Source organism: Macaca fascicularis, chromosome 20 (assembly GCF_037993035.2).
Source record: "Macaca fascicularis isolate 582-1 chromosome 20, T2T-MFA8v1.1".
Classification (NCBI taxonomy): Eukaryota; Metazoa; Chordata; class Mammalia; order Primates; family Cercopithecidae; genus Macaca; species Macaca fascicularis.
In genome coordinates this window covers 85,706,033-85,722,265 of record NC_088394.1, presented here as the reverse complement: position 1 = coordinate 85,722,265, position 16,233 = coordinate 85,706,033, and the positions used below count along the sequence as shown (strand labels likewise).

The window sequence follows — 16,233 nt, the reverse complement described above, 5'->3', positions numbered from 1 at the left end:
TTCACTGTGTTAGCCAGGATGGTCTCGATCTCCTGACCTCGTGATCTGCCCGTCTCGGCCTCCCAAAGTGCTGGGATTACAGGCTTGAGCCACCGCGCCCGGCCTCTTTTTGTGTTTTAAGAGACTGAGTGTTGCTCTGTTGCCCAGGCTGGAGTGCAGTGGCATGATCATAGCTCACTGCAGCCTTGACCTCCTGGGGTCAAGCAGTCCTCCTGCCTCAGCTTCCAGAGTCACTGGGACTACAGGTGTGTGCCGCCACACTCAGCAAATTAAAAAACTTTTTTTTTGTAAATGCATCATACTGTGTTGCCCAGGCTGGTCTCGGATTCCTGGCCTTAAGCGATCCCCCCACCTCAGCCTCCAAAGCACTGGGATTACAGCCTGAACCACCATGTCCAGACAGTTAGATGAGTTTTGATAAATATATATATGCATATTCAGTCTTTGAACATTTGTTTTTGTTTTGTTTTGTTTTTGAGATGGAGTCCCTCTCTGTCACCAGGCTGGAGTGCAGTGGCATGTTCTCGACTCACTGCAACTCCCGCCTCCTGGGTTCCAGCGATTCTCCTGCCTCAGCCTCCCGAGCAGCTGGGACTACAGGTGCACACCACTACACCCGGCTAATTTTTGTAATTTTAGTAGAGATGGGGTTTCACCATGTTGGCCAGGATGGTCTCGATCTCTTGATTTCGTGATCCGCTCCACTTAGCCTCGCAAAGTGCTGGGATTACAGGCATGAGCCACCGAACCTGGCCTGAACATCTGTTTTAATTTTTACTTTTGAAGGCAAATCCCAGCACTGTGGGAGGATGAGGCAGGCAGATCGCTTGAGCCCAGTAGTTGGAGACCACCCTTAGCAACATGGCAAAACCCCATCTGTACCAAAAATACGAAATTTAACTGGGTGTGGTGATGGGTGCCTATAATCCAGCTACTCAGGAGGCTGAGGCGGGAGAATCGCTTGAACCCGGGAGGTGCAGGTTGCAGTGAGCCCTGACTGTGCCACTGCACTGCAGCCTGGGTGACAGAGCGAGACTGTCTCTCAAAAAGAAAAAAAAAAAGCTGGGAGTGGTGGCAAATGCCTGTAATCTCAGCTACTAGGGAGGCAGGAGAATCCCTCAAATCTGGGGGGCAGACGTTGCAGTGAGTCAAGATTGCGCCATTGCACTCCAGCCTGAGCAACAGAGCCAGACTCTGTCTCCAAAAAAAAAAAAATGTACACAATGTTGCATGTTTTCAGAAAGACCAAGGTGAGCCTTCAGTTCCAGTTGCAGTTCAGGTTTCCTGATGGATATTAACTCGCTGAGCTTTCACCAGGATCTCCTGTGCGCTCACACGGGGCCACCAGGATCTCCTGTGCTCACACGGGGCCACCAGGATCTCCTGTGCTCTCACACGGGGCCACCAGGATCTCCTGTGCTCACACGGGGCCACCAGGATCTCCTGTGCTCACACGGGGCCACCAGGATCTCCTGTGCTCTCACACGGGGCCACCAGGATCTCCTGTGCTCACACGGGGCCACCAGGATCTCCTGTGCTCTCACACGGGGCCACCAGGATCTCCTGTGCTCTCACACGGGGCCACCAGGATCTCCTGTGCTCTCACACGGGGCCACCAGGATCTCCTGTGCGCTCACACGGGGCCACCAGGATCTCCTGTGCGCTCACACGGGGCCACCAGGATCTCCTGTGCTCACACGGGGCCACCAGGATCTCCTGTGCTCACACCCGGGGTCAGGGCAGCAGGAGCTCGTGCGGTTTTGCAGTAAGTGGCTCCGTTTTCACAGAGGTACACATTCTCTCTGCAGGTTCACTTGTGATGCGTTCAGGGCCATGCCCATTTAAAATCTTCCTTCCCTCCCTGACTGACTGCAGCCCCCAGGACCTTGCTGCAGCCCCCTTCGTTCCTGGAAGGGTTTGCTCATGTTCCGTGCTTGCTCTGCTGGGGTCTTGCAGTGTCACTGTCTGAGGGGTGGCCCTCCTTGGCCTGTTTCCTTATGCACCTCTCTTGCAGTGATCTGTCCACTGATGGATGAGGTTAGAAGTTAAAGTGTGTTCAGAAGCGGCTTCATCCCACAAAATCAGTTTGTTTGCTGTGCATAAACACTTCTTAGGGCATTTAACAAATTGTACCCCAAGGATCCCAAAAGGATACCATCAGTGTTTGTTATAGATAATTATTTTTAACTGCTTTTCTTTGAATAACTTTTAGATCTTCTCTTTAATCAAAACACAGCCACGCCATCTGTAAATGTGTGAACCACAGTGACTTTTGGTTGTTTCTCTTTTTTTCCTTTCTGTTCAGGAGACAGACTAGAGAAGCAGCCCAGACACTGCCTAGGTGGTGCAGCCGCGCCTGGCTGTCCTGGGCTTCACACTCTTCTCTCCACACAGGCCTCCTTTGGGAGCACGCGAGGCTACCATGGCTGCAGCAAGAAGGCACTGGTCTTCCTGTTTACGTTCTTGTCAGACCTCGTGCCTTTTGAGTCCCCCCGGTACCTGCAGGTGAGAAGCTGACTGCCATATCCATGATTTCTGGTGCTTCTGCTCACCTACTCAATCTGAGGACTGCCTTGGCCTCCCCAAGAGCCTCCTGCAGATCTGCTCTGAGCCTCTCAGCCAGGCCCCTCCCCTTCCCCAAGCAGTTTATGGTGAAACAACACAAACATTGCAGCTGGGGGTGTCCGTGTGGACACAAAGTGAGGGCATGTGTGCCAGTAATGGCAAACTCTCAGAAACTCTTTTCTCCTCTAGGCCAAGGAGGTGGGTAGATAGACCCGCTCAACACGGTTGGGTGTGGCCTTCACTGCTCATTTTCTTCTCTTTAAAGTCCTCTGTTCTTTTTCCCTTCCTCCCTCAAAACAGCAAGCAGGTCTGAGTGGTGATGTGGAGAGACATTCTCAGCGCCCAATGATGCAGGAGGAGGAAGCTGTACTGCAGTGAGGTGTTAGGGACTCATTTTGGCTCTTTTTTTTTTTTTGGAGACAGTCTCACTCTGTTGCCCAGGCTGGAGTGCAGTGTTGCCATCATAACTCACTGTAGCCTACACCTCCCAGGTCAAGCAATTCTCACGCCTCAGCCTCCTGAGTAGTTGGGACTCCAGGCGTACACCAGCAAACCTGGCTGGTGTTTTTTCTTTTTTTTAGTACAAATGGAGTACTTGCTATGTTGCCCAGGCTGGTCTTGAACTGAGCTCAAGTGATCCTTCTGCCTTGGCCTCCCAAAGTGCTGGGATTACAGGCATGAGCCACTGTGCCCAGCCTGACCCTCATCTTTTAAGAAAATTGGGCCGGGCGCGGTGGCTCACGCCTGTAATCCCAGCACTTTGGGAGGCCGAGGCGGGCGGATCACGAGGTCAGGAGATCGAGACCATCCTGGCTAACACGGTGAAACCCCGTCTCTACTTTAAAAATACAAAAAACTAGCCGGGCGAGGTGGCGGCACCTGTAGTCCCAGCTACTAGGGAGGGAGGCAGGAGAATGGCGTGAACCTGGGGGGCGGAGCTTGCAGTGAGCTGAGATCTGGCCACTGCGCTCCAGCCTGGGCGACAGAGCGAGACTCCGTCTCAAAAAAAAAAAAAAAAAAAAGAAAATTGGCCAGGCGTGGTGGCTCACACCTGTAATCCCAGCACTTTTGGAGGCTGAGGAGGGCAGATCACTTGAGGTCAGGAGTTCGACACCAGCCTGACCAACATGGAGAAACCCCATCTCTACTAAAAATACAAAATTAGCCTGGTGTGGTGGCACATGCCTGTAATCCCACCTACTTGGAGGCTGAGGCAGGAGAATCGCTTGAACCGGGGAGGTGGAGGTTGCAGCCGAGACCGCGCCACTGCACTCCAGCCTGGGCAACAGCAAAACTCCCTCTCCAAAAAAAAAAAAATGCAGTGTCTCCTCTGTCCCCTTTGACCAGGAAGCCAAAGGCGTGGAGCTGCAGGTGGGCCAGCCAGTTCCTGCTGCTGCTAGGATTGTACATCCCTGGTTTCCCCAGTGAGCCACCCAGGACTTGGAGGACCAACTACATTAGAATTCCTTCGTTTTTCACCTGGGGAAGCATACAGAGTCTCGCTCTGTCGCCCAGGCTGGAGTGCAGTGGCATGATCTCGGCTCACTGCAAGCTCCGCCTCCCCGGTTCACGCCTTTCTCTTGCCTCAGCCTCCCGAGTAGCTGGGACTACAGGCACCGGCCACCACGCCCGGCTAATTTTTTGTATTTTTAGTAGAGATGGGGTTTCACCATGTTAGCCAGGATGGTCTCAATCTCCTGACCTCGTAATCCGCCCATCTTGGCCTCCCAAAGTGCTGGGATTACAGGAATGAGCCACTGCACCTGGCTTGTGTTTTAATTTTACTAATGGTTTGCTTTGCATACTCGTAAGTCTGTAAAGGGCCATGTTTCTCTACTCAGCACTGTGGATGTTGGAAGTGAATTGTGGCCTCCCTGGAGTCCAGGCAGTTCCCAGACTAATGGTGCTGCACTCTGCCATCTATCCTCAGGTGCACATTCTCCACCCTCCCCTCGTTCCCAGCAAGTACCGCTCCCTCCTCACAGACTACATCTCATTGGCCAAGACACGGCTGGCCGACCTCAAGGCAAGCTGCCCCTCCGTGCCCACTCCTCACCCCTGTCCCGGCAGAAACTGCTTTGTTTTCTTGTTCTCATTCTGTCTCTTCTCTGAAGGTTTCTATAGAAAGCATGGGACTCTATGAGGATTTGTCATCAGCTGGGGACATTACTGAGGTAACATTGCTTGAGCCCTGCAGGGTCTCAGCCAGTCACGCCCACCATGCAAAGTCCAGTTTCCTTTGACTCTTGAGTTGAGCTTGAGCTTTTATGTCTGGTCTTGCCTTGGGCGCAGCTGGGGACTAGGCTCTGGGGGCCTTTGTTTGCCTTGTCCCACCTTGTGTGTGTGGAAAGAGTTACTGTGTGTGGGAATGAAGCACCTCACGCTGCAGTAAATTTGTCCTTTCAGGAGACCTTGGTTCATGTGGGGTTGAATGGAGAGGTGGTTGCTCATGTTTTTCCCTGAATCACAGAAAAGTGTGAACTTTTTTTCTTTGGAGTCGGAGTCTTGCTCTGTCGCCCAGGCTGGAGTGCAGTGGCCCAATCTCGGCTCACTGTAAGCTCCGCCTCCCAGGTGCACGCCATTCTCCTGTCTCAGCCCCCCAAGTAGCTGGGACTACAGGTGCCTACCACCACGCCCGGCTGATTTTTTGAGTTTTTAGTAGAGATGGGGTTTCACTGTGTTAGCCAGGATTGTCTCGATCTCCTGACCTCATGATCCGCCCGCCTCTGCCTCCCAAAGTGCTGGGATTACAGGCATGAGCCACTGCGCCCGGCCGAAATCTTTACTTTCAACTCTTTAGTCTCCTAGAGGCATGAAAGAGGCTCACGGCAGGCTCTCAGCAGAGCTGAGCTGTCTTGATGAGCGCTGCACATCGCCGGGTCTGAGCTTTGTGCGTGTGGAAGCGGCAGTGTTGTCCCTTCCCCTGTCTTGCTGGTATTTTGGGACATTGTGGAGTGCTCCAGGGCCCCTGCTGTGGACACACCATGTGGGCCTTTACCTTTAATTTGTACAGAGTCTTTGCATCAAGGAAGCACAGGTTGAGTGTGGCCTTCACTGCTCACTTTCTTTTCTTTAAAGTCCTCTGTTCTTTTTCCCTTCCTCCCTGTGTGGGAACCAGCCCCACAGCCAAGCTCTTCAGGATGTTGAAAAGGCCATCATGGTGTTTGAGCATACGGGGAAAATCCCAGTTACCGTCATGGAGGCCAGGTAGGCTGGGCTGCCCAAAGGGCCGCTGGTGGCTGCAATGTGTGCAGACTCTGCTCTGATGCCTGTCAGTGTCTTGGGGCTCTTCTGCGTGTGTCCCAGGTCTGCTCAGAGCCACATGGGGCAGGTTGGCCACTGTCTATTCATGGAGAGACAGGAGTCAGGGCTGTAAATGTCACATCGAGGATCCTGCCGTGAGGGGATACGGGCTGAGGTCAAGAGCTATACATTTGCCATGAAACATGTTTTCCTCTGTAAAAGCAGGTGATGCCCCCCAATGCTGAAACAGCTGACAGGAAGTGCTGATTGGGGAGCTTGCACTGGGAGGGAAGACGATCATCAGTGGGGCCCTGATGATTTTTTTTATCAATGCCTTCTTCGTGACCAATATGGAGTCAGTAATAGAGAGCTGAATAGCACAGCTTTATTCAATTTGTTGTGATCCCAAAACATCTTGAATTCCGGTGGTTACCCGTGTGGATGAGCTGATTGCAGCTCCCAGGGTTTTGAAATTAGCTCCAAGGAAATTGCCCCAAATGGACCTTACATGGTCCTCATGGCCTCAGATTGATCCAGGCTCCACGTTCATGCCCGGGGAGCAGGTGGAATGTGGTCCTGCCCCACACATGCTTTGTCCCAGAACTGTGCGCAAGAAGGCTTCGTAATGCATCGTGGCTTTGGAACAAGCCCTCGCGGTCCACTATCTGAAACACCAGTCACTGTCTGTGGGAATTGCCTTTTCGCTGCACTCACCTACGCACTGTCTGCTTCTCTGTGTTGCAGCATATTCAGGAGGCCTTACTACGTGTCCCACTTCCTCCCTGCCCTGCTCACACCTCGAGTGGTCAGTATGCGTCTCCATGAGTTCATGACCAGTTGTGTAGAAAGCAAGGACTTTGCTTGTCAGCCTCTCACAGGGCTCTTCTCTTCCCACAGCTCCCCAAAGTCCCTGACTCCCGTGTGGCGTTTATAGAGTCTCTGAAGAGGTATGCAGCCACGGCTGGAAGGGGACAGCTGTGCTTCCAGGTTTCTTCTGACAATGCAAAGATTTGTGGCTCTTCTGTAGAGAAATTTGATATAAAATATTGGCTCCAAAATTAGTTGGTTACTATTTTTTTTAAGACGGAGACTCGCTCTGTCACCCAGGCTTGGAGTACAGAGGCGAGATCTCAGCTCACTGCAACCTCCACCTCTTAGGTTCAAGCGATTCTCCTGCCTCAGCCTCCTGAGTAGCTGGGATTACAAGCCTGTGCCTGGCTAATTTTTTTTGTTTGTTTTTAGATGGAGTCTCACTTTGTAGCTCAGGCTGGAGTGCAATTGCACGATCTTGGCTCACTGCAAGCTCTGCCTCCTGGGTTGGAGCAATTCTCCTGCCTCAGCCTCCTGAGTAGCTGGGATTACAGGTGTGCACTACCACGCCCTGGTAATTGCTGTATTTTTAGTGGAGACGGGGTTTTGCCATGTTGGCCAGGCTGGTCTTGAACTCCTGACCTCAGAAGATGATCCACCCAGCTCGGCCTCCCAGAGTGCTGGGATTATAGGTGTGAGCCACCGCTCCTGGCCTTTTTTTTTTTTTTTTTTTTTTTGACGGAGTCTCTGTTGCCCAGGCTGGAGTGCAGTGGTGCGATCTCAGCTCACTGCAACCTCCACCTCCTGGGTTCAAGCAATTCTCCTGCCTCAGCCTCCTGGGTAGCTGGGATTACAGGTGTGCACCACCGCGCCCAGCTAATTTTTGTATTTTTAGTAGAGACAGGTTTCACCATGTTGGTCAGGCTGGTCTCAAACTCCTGGGCTCAAGCGATCTGCCCGCCTCGGCCTCCCAAAGTGCTGGGATTACAGGCATGAGCCACCGTGCCTGACCCTTTTTTCTTTTCTTTTTTTTTTTTTTTTTTTTTGAGACAGAGTCTCGCTCTGTTGCCCAGGCTGGAGTGCAGTCGCACCAGCACCATCTTGGCTCATTGAAACCTCTGCGTCCCAGGTTCAAATGATTCTTGTGCTTCAGCCTCCCGAGTAGCTGGGATTACAGGGGCCCCGTCAACACACCTGGCCAGTTCTTGTGTTTTAGTGGAGTTTCGCTGTGTTGGACAGGCTGGTCTTTAACTCCTGACCTCAAGTGATCCGCCCGCCTTGGCCTCTCAAAGTGCTGGGATTACAGGAGTGAGCCACCACTCAGGGCTGAATTAATGCTTTCTCCCTCTTTTAAGATGATCATGCTTTTCTCCTTTAATCTGTGAATGTGATTGATTACGTTTATTTGTTCCTACTGTTGGAATATCCTTGTATTCCTGAAATATCTCCTGCTTGGTAATAATTTTTTGTTTTACAAACTACTGACTGGCCGGGCGCGGTGACTCACGCCTGTAAATCCCAGCACTTCAAGAGGCTGAGGCAGGCAGATCACCTGAGGTCAGGAGTTCAAGACCAGTCTGGCTAACATGGTGAAACCCCATCTCTACTAAAAATAAAAAAATTAGCCGGGCGTGGTGGTGGGCTCCTGTAGTCCCAGCTACTTAGGAGGCTGAGGCAGGAGAATGGTGTGAACCCAGGCTCGGGAGGCGGAGCTTACAGTGAGCTGAGATCGCACCACTGCACTCTAGGCTGGGCAACAGAGCGAGACTCCATCTCAAAAAAAGTAAATAAATAAATAACAATAAATAAATAAACTACTGGCTTTGGTATTTTGCGTGTTTTTGCATCAATGTGATTCCCCTGTAGCATCTTGGCTGCTTCAACATCAGGGTCTTATTGCCTCATACAGTGAATCGAGCAGCTTTCCTTTTTGTGATCTCTGAAACATTTTGTTTGGTAGAGGAATTCTGTGTTTTAAGGTTTGATAAATCTTGGATGCAAAGCAGTCTGGTGCTGTGTCTTTTTTTTTTTTTTTTTAAGACAGTCTCTTGTTGCCCAGGCTGGAGTACAGTGGCACAATTTTGGCTCACTGCAGCCTCCACCTCCTGGTTTCAAGTGATTGTCCTGCCTCAGCCTCCTGAGTAGCTGGGATCACAGGCGCACGCCACCACACTCAGCTAATTTTTGTATTTTTAGTAGAGATGGGGTTTCGCCATGTTGGCCAGGATGGTCTCAATCTCCTGACCTTGTGATCCACCTGCCTCAGCCTCCCAAAGTGCTGGGATTACAGGTGTGAGCAGCTGCGCCTGGCCAATTTATATATATATATATATATATATATATATATATATATTTATTTATTTGAGACGGAGTTTCGCTCTTGTTGCCCAGGCTGGAGTACAATGGTGTTATCTCGGCTCACCGCAACCTCCGCCTCCCGGGTTCAAGTGATCCTCCTGCGTCAGCCTCCCCAGTAGCTGGGATTACAGGCGTGCACCACCACGCCCAGCTAATTTTCGTATTTTTAGTTGAGACGGGGTTTTGCCATGCTGGCCAGAATGGTCTCAAACTCCCAACCTCAGGTGATCTGCCTGCCTCAGCCTCCCAAAGTGCCAGGATTACAGGCGGGAGCCACCACGCCTGGCCCAATTTTGCCTATTTTTAATGACATGAACTAAACATTTTTCTTAGTATTATTCATTAAAATTAACAAAGATTCATGTTTCGAATTTGGAAATCACCAAAAATTGAATGGGAGAAATAGAAATAATTTATAATTTCACTGGCAGGGATAATCACCGGTGGTATTTTGTGGTCTAGTGCTTTAGATATTAATATGTGATTAATACGACATATTTTGAAACAGTGCTATTTAAATCTATAGATTTTTAAATCTTTTCTAAACATAGACTCATAGTGTACACAGTATTTATAATTTATTTAAATTTAATATGTTTTTATTTTATAACAGGTTTGGGGATTGTAATCTTGAATTAGTTCAAGCCATAGCTGACTTGGTTCTATTGTTTTCCTGTGATCCAGAGCAGATAAAATCCCCCCATCTCTGTACTCCACCTACTGCCAGGCCTGCTCCGCTGCTGAAGAGAAGCCGGGAGGTGAGTTCCTGGGCCGCTGCCCCGCTGGGACTCGTGCTTTTCCGCTTTCCTGACCTTGAGCGTCTCTGGTGCAGCAAAGCCCGAGTGAGCTGGGGGGTGGCCGTGCCGGCTCGGGCTGGTGCTGTGGGTGCAGGGTCCGCCCACCACGCTGACGCCAGGGCCAGCCGTGGCACAGGCTCTTACCTGGGGGTCCTGAAGAATCCCTCAGCCCCTTCTGGAAAGGAGTGTGTGTCCTGCGCAGCCCCACTTTGTCGTTCGTCATCTTCCCGTGGGCCGCGCTGAGGTGTGTTTGTGCTTCAGACTCGGGTGCGCTCTCAGCGGCCACCGCGGGGCCCGCAGCGCCGGCTCCAGCCTGTTGCAGGGAGAGTCACGCAGCACTTTTCTGTTGCGCAGTTCGGGTAGGAGCAGACGGCAGGCTCTGGCCTCTGGGGAGCAGCGGTGCAGCTGTCGGTCAGATCCAGGCCCTCACTGGGAGTCCGTGAAGGCTGCACGGGCAGCAGTTGGAGGTGCCACCATGAGGCTGGTTTTTCTTGCAGTGTGGCTTTGTCTCCAGCAGAAGCCAGCACCTGCCTGTGGGAGCCGCTCAGCGCTGAAGGCGTAGATCTGAGGCTGCTGTGTCCGTGTGGGCTTTTTTTTTTTTTTTTGAGACAGAGTCTCGCCCTGTGGCCTGTGGACTGCAGCAGAGTCATCTCGGCTCCCTGAAATCTCCGCCCCCTGGGTTCAAGCAGTTCTCCTGCCTCAGCCTCCCTAATAACTGGGATTATAGGCGCGCATTACTGCGCCTTGCTAGTTTTTGTATTTTTAGTAGAGGCGGGATTTCGCCAAGTTGGACAAGCTGGTCGCGAACTGACCTCAAGTGATCCTCCTGCCTCGGCCTCTCAAAATGCTGGGATTACAGGCGTGAGCCACCGTGCCCGGCCCCCTGTGTGTTCTTCTAGCTCCCATTCCACCTGCCGGGCCGGGGAGGCTGGATGAGACTCTTTTAATGAGCTACAGGCCTGTTTTAAGTTCTGTTTGCCAAAGCTCCTTTTTTCAATAAGCTTAGAAAATTTCCAGCAGCCATAGAGACCCAGGAAACTTCAATGGGCAAAGACAAAGGTCCCTGACCCACCCCCTTTTTTTTTTTTTTTTTTTTTGGTTGGTGGTTTATTTCAGACGGAGTCTCACTCAGTCGCCCAGGCTGGAGTGCAGTTGGACGATCCCTGCTCACTGCAAGCTCCGCCTCCCGGGTTCACACCGTTCTCCTGCCTCAACCTCCCAAGTAGCTGGGACTACGGGTGCCGCCACTACGCCCGGCTAGTGTTTTGTGTTTTCAGTAGAAACGGGGTTTCACCGTGTTAGCCAGGATGGTCTTGATCTCCTGACCTTGTGATTCCCCTGTCTCGGCCTCCCAGAGTGCTGGGATTACAGGCGTGAGCCACTGTGCTCGTCCGACTCCCCCTCCCCCGCCCCCGTTTTTACCAGCATTGAAACCGCTCTGTCGTGCCGGGGAATGCTATAGGGGCCGCAGGGCAGTGTACCCTGTGCTGTGAGGCGTTTGCTTCTCTTAAGAGGTGTTCTCCTTCCCCCTGGGTCCTCCTTCCCCTGGGGTCCACTTGTTCTTAGCTTTTGGTGGCTTCCAGAATGGTTTCTAATGATTTGTCTGATAGGGCTTATGCACAGGCTCTAGAGCCTATGATTTCTGGTTTCATTTTGGGTGTGACTGCATAGCAGTGCATTGTCATGCTTGTGTCTTCTTCAGCAAGCCCAGAACGTGAAGGTTTTTTACTGTAAAAACACATGCAGTGTATCTTCCTTTTTATATTGAAAGTGGTGGCCAGGCACAGTGGCTCATACCTGTAATCTCAGCACTTTGAGGCAGATCATGAGGTCAGGAGATGGAGACCGTCTTGGCCAACATGGTGAAATCCCGCCTCTACTAAAAATACAAAAAATTAGCTGGACATGGTGGCACGTGCCTGTAATATTACCCAGCTACTCGGGAGGCTGAGGCAAGAGGATGGCTTGAACCCGGGAGGCAGAGGTTGCAGTGAGCCGAGATCGAGCACTGCACTCCAGCCTGGCGACAGAGGAAGTCTGTCTCAAAAAAAAAAAAAAAGGGATTGAGGAACCAGGGGACTAAATGGTCACCTATCCGTGATCCTGTCCCTACCCTCGCCAGCCCCCGACGCTCCTTGTTTTCCTTGATGTGTATGCTTTTCACAGTGGTGGAGTGGTATTAATGGTGCACACAGAACCACTTTTTTTCTTAAACTTGTTTATAAATGTAATTTTTTTTTTTTTTTTGAGGCGGAGTCTCGCTCTGTCGCCCAGGCTGGAGTGCAGTGGCGTGATCTCGGCTCACTGCAAGCTCCGCCTCCCGGGTTCCCGCCATTCTCCTGCCTCAGCCTCCCGAGTAGCTGGGACTACAGGCGCCGCCACCACGCCCGGCTAATTTTTTTGTATTTTTTTAGTGGAGATGGGGTTTCATTGTGTTAGCCAGGATGGTCTCGATCTCCTGACCTCGTGATCCGCCCGCCTCGGCCTCCCAAAGTGCTGGGATTACAGGCTTGAGCCACCGCGCCCGGCCTATAAATGTAATTTTTTATTAAACTTGTTTATAAATGTAATTTCCAATGTGGTGGCATCCAGCATCAGGGAGAACACAGCATTTACCTCCTCAGAGACTCCCATTCACTCTGTCTGCCACACACAGCAGCTTGGAAGTGCACAGCTCTGTATTTGACTGTGTGAAGTTTCTGTTTTTGCAGTGAAGAGTCCTGTTGAGTGTCTTTGCATCTGGTCTCCTCCTTCTTCCCACAGATGCAGCTCTGGGAGTGAGGGCAGAACCCAGCTCTGCTGAGGAGCCCCTGGAACAGCTCACGGCTGCACTGGTAGAGCTCAGATCCTCCATGACAGACCCCAGCCAGAGTGACGGTGAGGACGGATGGGGGCTTACGCTGTGCCTCGTGTGCACAGCCCGTGGTTGGGGCTCTGTGGCTGGGCCATTTTCCCCGTAGTGATGTCAGGCTAGTAGTCCAGTATTTGGTGGTGAAGACTGACCCCGGGCTGGTGGGTGTGGAACCTTTTTTGAGACAAGGTGGAAGGCTAGTCCTACTCAGGCCGTCACAGACCCTTGGCAGAAGATGAACATTCTGCTAGTTGCATCTGAGTAGGACGGATGATGATGGAGAAGAAACTGCAGTGGCTAGGATATGTGTTTTCTCTTGTCCTGACTGCCAGGGTAGATGCCACATAGACACACGGGCTCTCTGCCCTGTGATCCTGACTGCCAGGGTAGATGCCACATAGACACACGGGCTCTCTGCCCTGTGATCCTGACTGCCAGGGTAGATGCCACATGGACACACGGGCTCTCTGCCCTGTGATCCTGACTGCCAGGGTAGATGTCACATGGACACGCGGGCTCTCTGCCCTGTGATCCTGCTTCCATGTGACAGTTTTCTGTGAAATGTTCATCTTGGATTGAGAACATGCAGTTTATTTTTTCTTTTTTTTTGAGACAGAGTCTCACTCTGTCGCCCAGGCTGGAGTGCAGTGGAGCCATCTCGGCTCACTGCAAACTCTGCCTCCCTGGTTCTTGTCATTCTCCTGCATCAGCCTCCTGAGTAGCTGGGACTACAGGCGCTGCCACAACGACCGGCTAATTTTCTTGTATTTTTAGTAGACGGGGTTTCACCGTGTTAGCCAGGATGGTCTCGATCTCCTGACCTCGTGATCCGCCCGCCTCAGCCTCCCAAAGTGCTGGGATTACAGGCATGAGCCACCGCACCCGGCCCGCAAGCCATATTTTTAATTGAGTAACTTGCATAGATTTTTATTATGAATTGATTTTATTTGAACTGAGAGAAGCTCATGGAGGCAATTTTTTTTTTTTGAGACAGAGTCTCATGCTTATTGCCCAGGCTAGAGTGCAGTGGCGCAATCTTGGCTTACTGCAACCTCCGTCTTCTGGGTTCAAGCAATTCTCCTGCCTCAGCCTCCCAAGTAGCTGGGATTACAGGCGCCTGCCCCCATGCCTGGCTAATTTTTTGTATTTTTTAGTAGAGACAGGTTTTACTATGTTGGCCAGGCTGGTCTCAAACTCCTGACCTCAGGTGATCCACTCGTCTTGGCCTTCCAAATTGCTGGGATTTCAGTGTGAGCCACTATATATATATATATATATTTTTTTTTTTTTTTTTTTTTTTTTGAGACGGAGTCTCGCTCTGTCGCCCAGGCTGTAGTGCAGTGGCGCAATCTCCACTCATCCCAGGTTCACGCCATTCTCCTGCCTCAGCCTCCCATGTAGCTGGGACTACAGGCGCCCGCCACCACACCCGGCTAATTTTTGTATTTTTAGTAGAGACGGGGTTTCACCGTGTTAGCCAGGATGGTCTCGATCTCCTGACCTCGTGATCCACCAGTCTCGGCCTCCCGAAGTGCTGGGATTGCAGGCGTGAGCCACCGTGCCCGGCATTGTTTTTTTTTGAGACGCATTCTTGCTCTGTTGCCCAGGCTGGAGTGCAGTGGCACAATCTCGGCTCACTGCAAGCTCTGCGTGGAGGCAATGTTCACAAAACTGTTAGCACTGGCTGGGGCTGCAGTGCCTCGATAGCCTTTACTCAGACCAAGTGCACCAATTCCTAAGTGTAGCCTTTCAGTGATGTGCTTGTGCAGAGTGTGGGGGACATTGAGGAAAAGTTCTAGGGCTTAAGCAAGAGGTTGACAAATGTCAGGTGAGTCCTGTTTCTAAAAGCAAAGTGGTGTTCACCTTCAAATGATGGAGTTGGGCTGTGTGTGGCCCATTACCCTGGGCCAACATGGAGCCTCCGGCACGTGCTTAGACACACGTGGTGTCTGGAGGGCTGGCATGGGATTTCACATGGGGAGCATAGAAAGTGGAGGTTCACGTTGGTGAATGAACATGTCCGCCTCTCAGCTGATTAGAAGAAGGTAGTGGATGGCTTCTGCCCCATTTGCCATGACACATGCTCCACCACAAGGACTGCAAGCCACCTGCAGGGCAACTGGGGGATGTGTGCAGCCAGCAGGGTCCGTGGAATCGCACTTGATGGGAGGCGGAGCTCTCTAGGCCACAGCTGCCTCCCTCCTGTCAGGGTTCCCATCATCCCTAACTAGTTTCTCCATTTGCAGTTATATCGGCACAGGTGGCAGTGATTTCTGAAAGACTGAGGGCTGCCCTGGGCCACAATGAGGATGACAGCAGCGCTGAGATATCAAAGATTCAGCTCAGCATCAACGCGCCGAGACTGGAGCCACGGGAATACACGGTAGGTGTGGGGGCTCAGAACGAAGTAGGGGGTCTTCACCATTTTCCATTAGGCAGAAGCAGTAGACTCAAGGAGCCTTCTCTCATTTTCTGTTTGACTTGCTCAGTTAGTGTGGTATCAGGTGTTCAGGGCCAGGCAGCAGTCTACCAGGGTCAGCCACCCTAGTCTGTTTGTGTATGAAGAGCTCCTTTTACATTTTATTTATTTATTTAATTTTGGAGACAGGGTCTTGCTTTGTTGCCCAGGCTGGAGTGCAGTGGTACAATCATGGCTCACTGCAGCCTCGACCCCCTGGGCTCAAGTGATCCTCTTGTCTCAGCCTCCCAAGTAGCTGGGACTACAGGCGTGCATCACCACACCTGGCTAATTTTTGCATTTTTTGTACAGATGGGGTTTCTCTGTGTTGCCTCGACTGGTGTAGAAGTCCTGAGGTCAAGTGATCTGTCTGCCTCGGCTTCTCAAAGTGTTGGGATTATAGGCATGAGCCACTGTGCTTGGCCTCTTTTTTTTCTTTTTTTGGAGACTGAGTCTTGCTCTGTTGCCCAGGCTGGAGTGCAGTGGCGTGATCTCGGCTCACTGCAGCCTCCACCTCCTGGGCTCAAGCAGTTCTCCTGCCTCAGCTTCCTGGGTAGCTGGGATTACAGGTGCATACCACTATGCCCAGCTGATTTTTGTATTTTTAGTAAAGACTGGGTTTCATCCTGTTGACCAGCTTGGGCTCAGCTGCCTCTTTAGAACATGCAACAGAGGCTGTTTGTGGCCCCAGAACCTAAGATATTTTTCTGGTGCCTTACACACAAGGTTTGCCAATCCTGCCCGCTGCTATAGAATTTTGTGCTTGGCAATTACATGAGGGCTGCTGTTCCCAGGATTGGGGAATGGGGGCCTGGATACCAGTTTGCATCGTAATGTGCCCTCCAAACATAAGCCTGTTGTGGAGTTCTGTTTGCAAAGCGGAATTGCGATGTCTGTGGCGGGAGAACTGGCCGGCTTCCTTCCTGCTGCTCCCGTCCCCGGGACGCTGCGCTCACAAGAACCGTGTCTCCACAGGCTGTGGACCTCCTGCTGACGTCTTTCTGTCAGAACCTGATGGCAGCCTCCAGTGTCGCTCCCCCGGAGAGGTGAAGGCGCAGGCGGCTTCCTGGGTGGTGGGGCTCCTCTGGGTGCCGCCTCCTGCTGGCCAGGGCTGCAGGCCATGAGCTCATCTCCGCGGGAGCACGCGGCGA

The 16,233-nt window shown here is 51.8% G+C and overlaps 1 protein-coding gene across 50 annotated transcripts in view; it reads left to right on the top strand.

Annotated features, from left to right (window-relative positions):
• Nucleotides 1–16,233, top strand: part of FANCA (FA complementation group A) — a 74,191-nt gene that overhangs the window by 27,479 nt on the left and 30,479 nt on the right. For 45 of the 50 annotated variants that reach the window (XR_012429411.1, XR_012429422.1, XR_012429424.1 and 42 more), the window contains 10 exons: nucleotides 2,395–2,505; nucleotides 4,496–4,591; nucleotides 4,680–4,739; nucleotides 5,684–5,772; nucleotides 6,553–6,613; nucleotides 6,706–6,755; nucleotides 9,661–9,734; nucleotides 12,537–12,650; nucleotides 14,871–15,007; nucleotides 16,058–16,128. Coding sequence is in view for 31 of the 50 variants with exons in the window: in XM_074028089.1 (XP_073884190.1) it covers nucleotides 2,395–2,505; nucleotides 4,496–4,591; nucleotides 4,680–4,739; nucleotides 5,684–5,772; nucleotides 6,553–6,613; nucleotides 6,706–6,755; nucleotides 9,661–9,734; nucleotides 12,537–12,650; nucleotides 14,871–15,007; nucleotides 16,058–16,128 (863 nt within the window). In the remaining 19 variants the exon portion in view is untranslated. The remainder of the gene's footprint in view (nucleotides 1–2,394; nucleotides 2,506–4,495; nucleotides 4,592–4,679; nucleotides 4,740–5,683; nucleotides 5,773–6,552; nucleotides 6,614–6,705; nucleotides 6,756–9,660; nucleotides 9,735–12,536; nucleotides 12,651–14,870; nucleotides 15,008–16,057; nucleotides 16,129–16,233) is intronic. The other 5 variants (XR_012429419.1, XM_074028084.1, XM_074028081.1 and 2 more) reach the window with 1 other exon arrangement.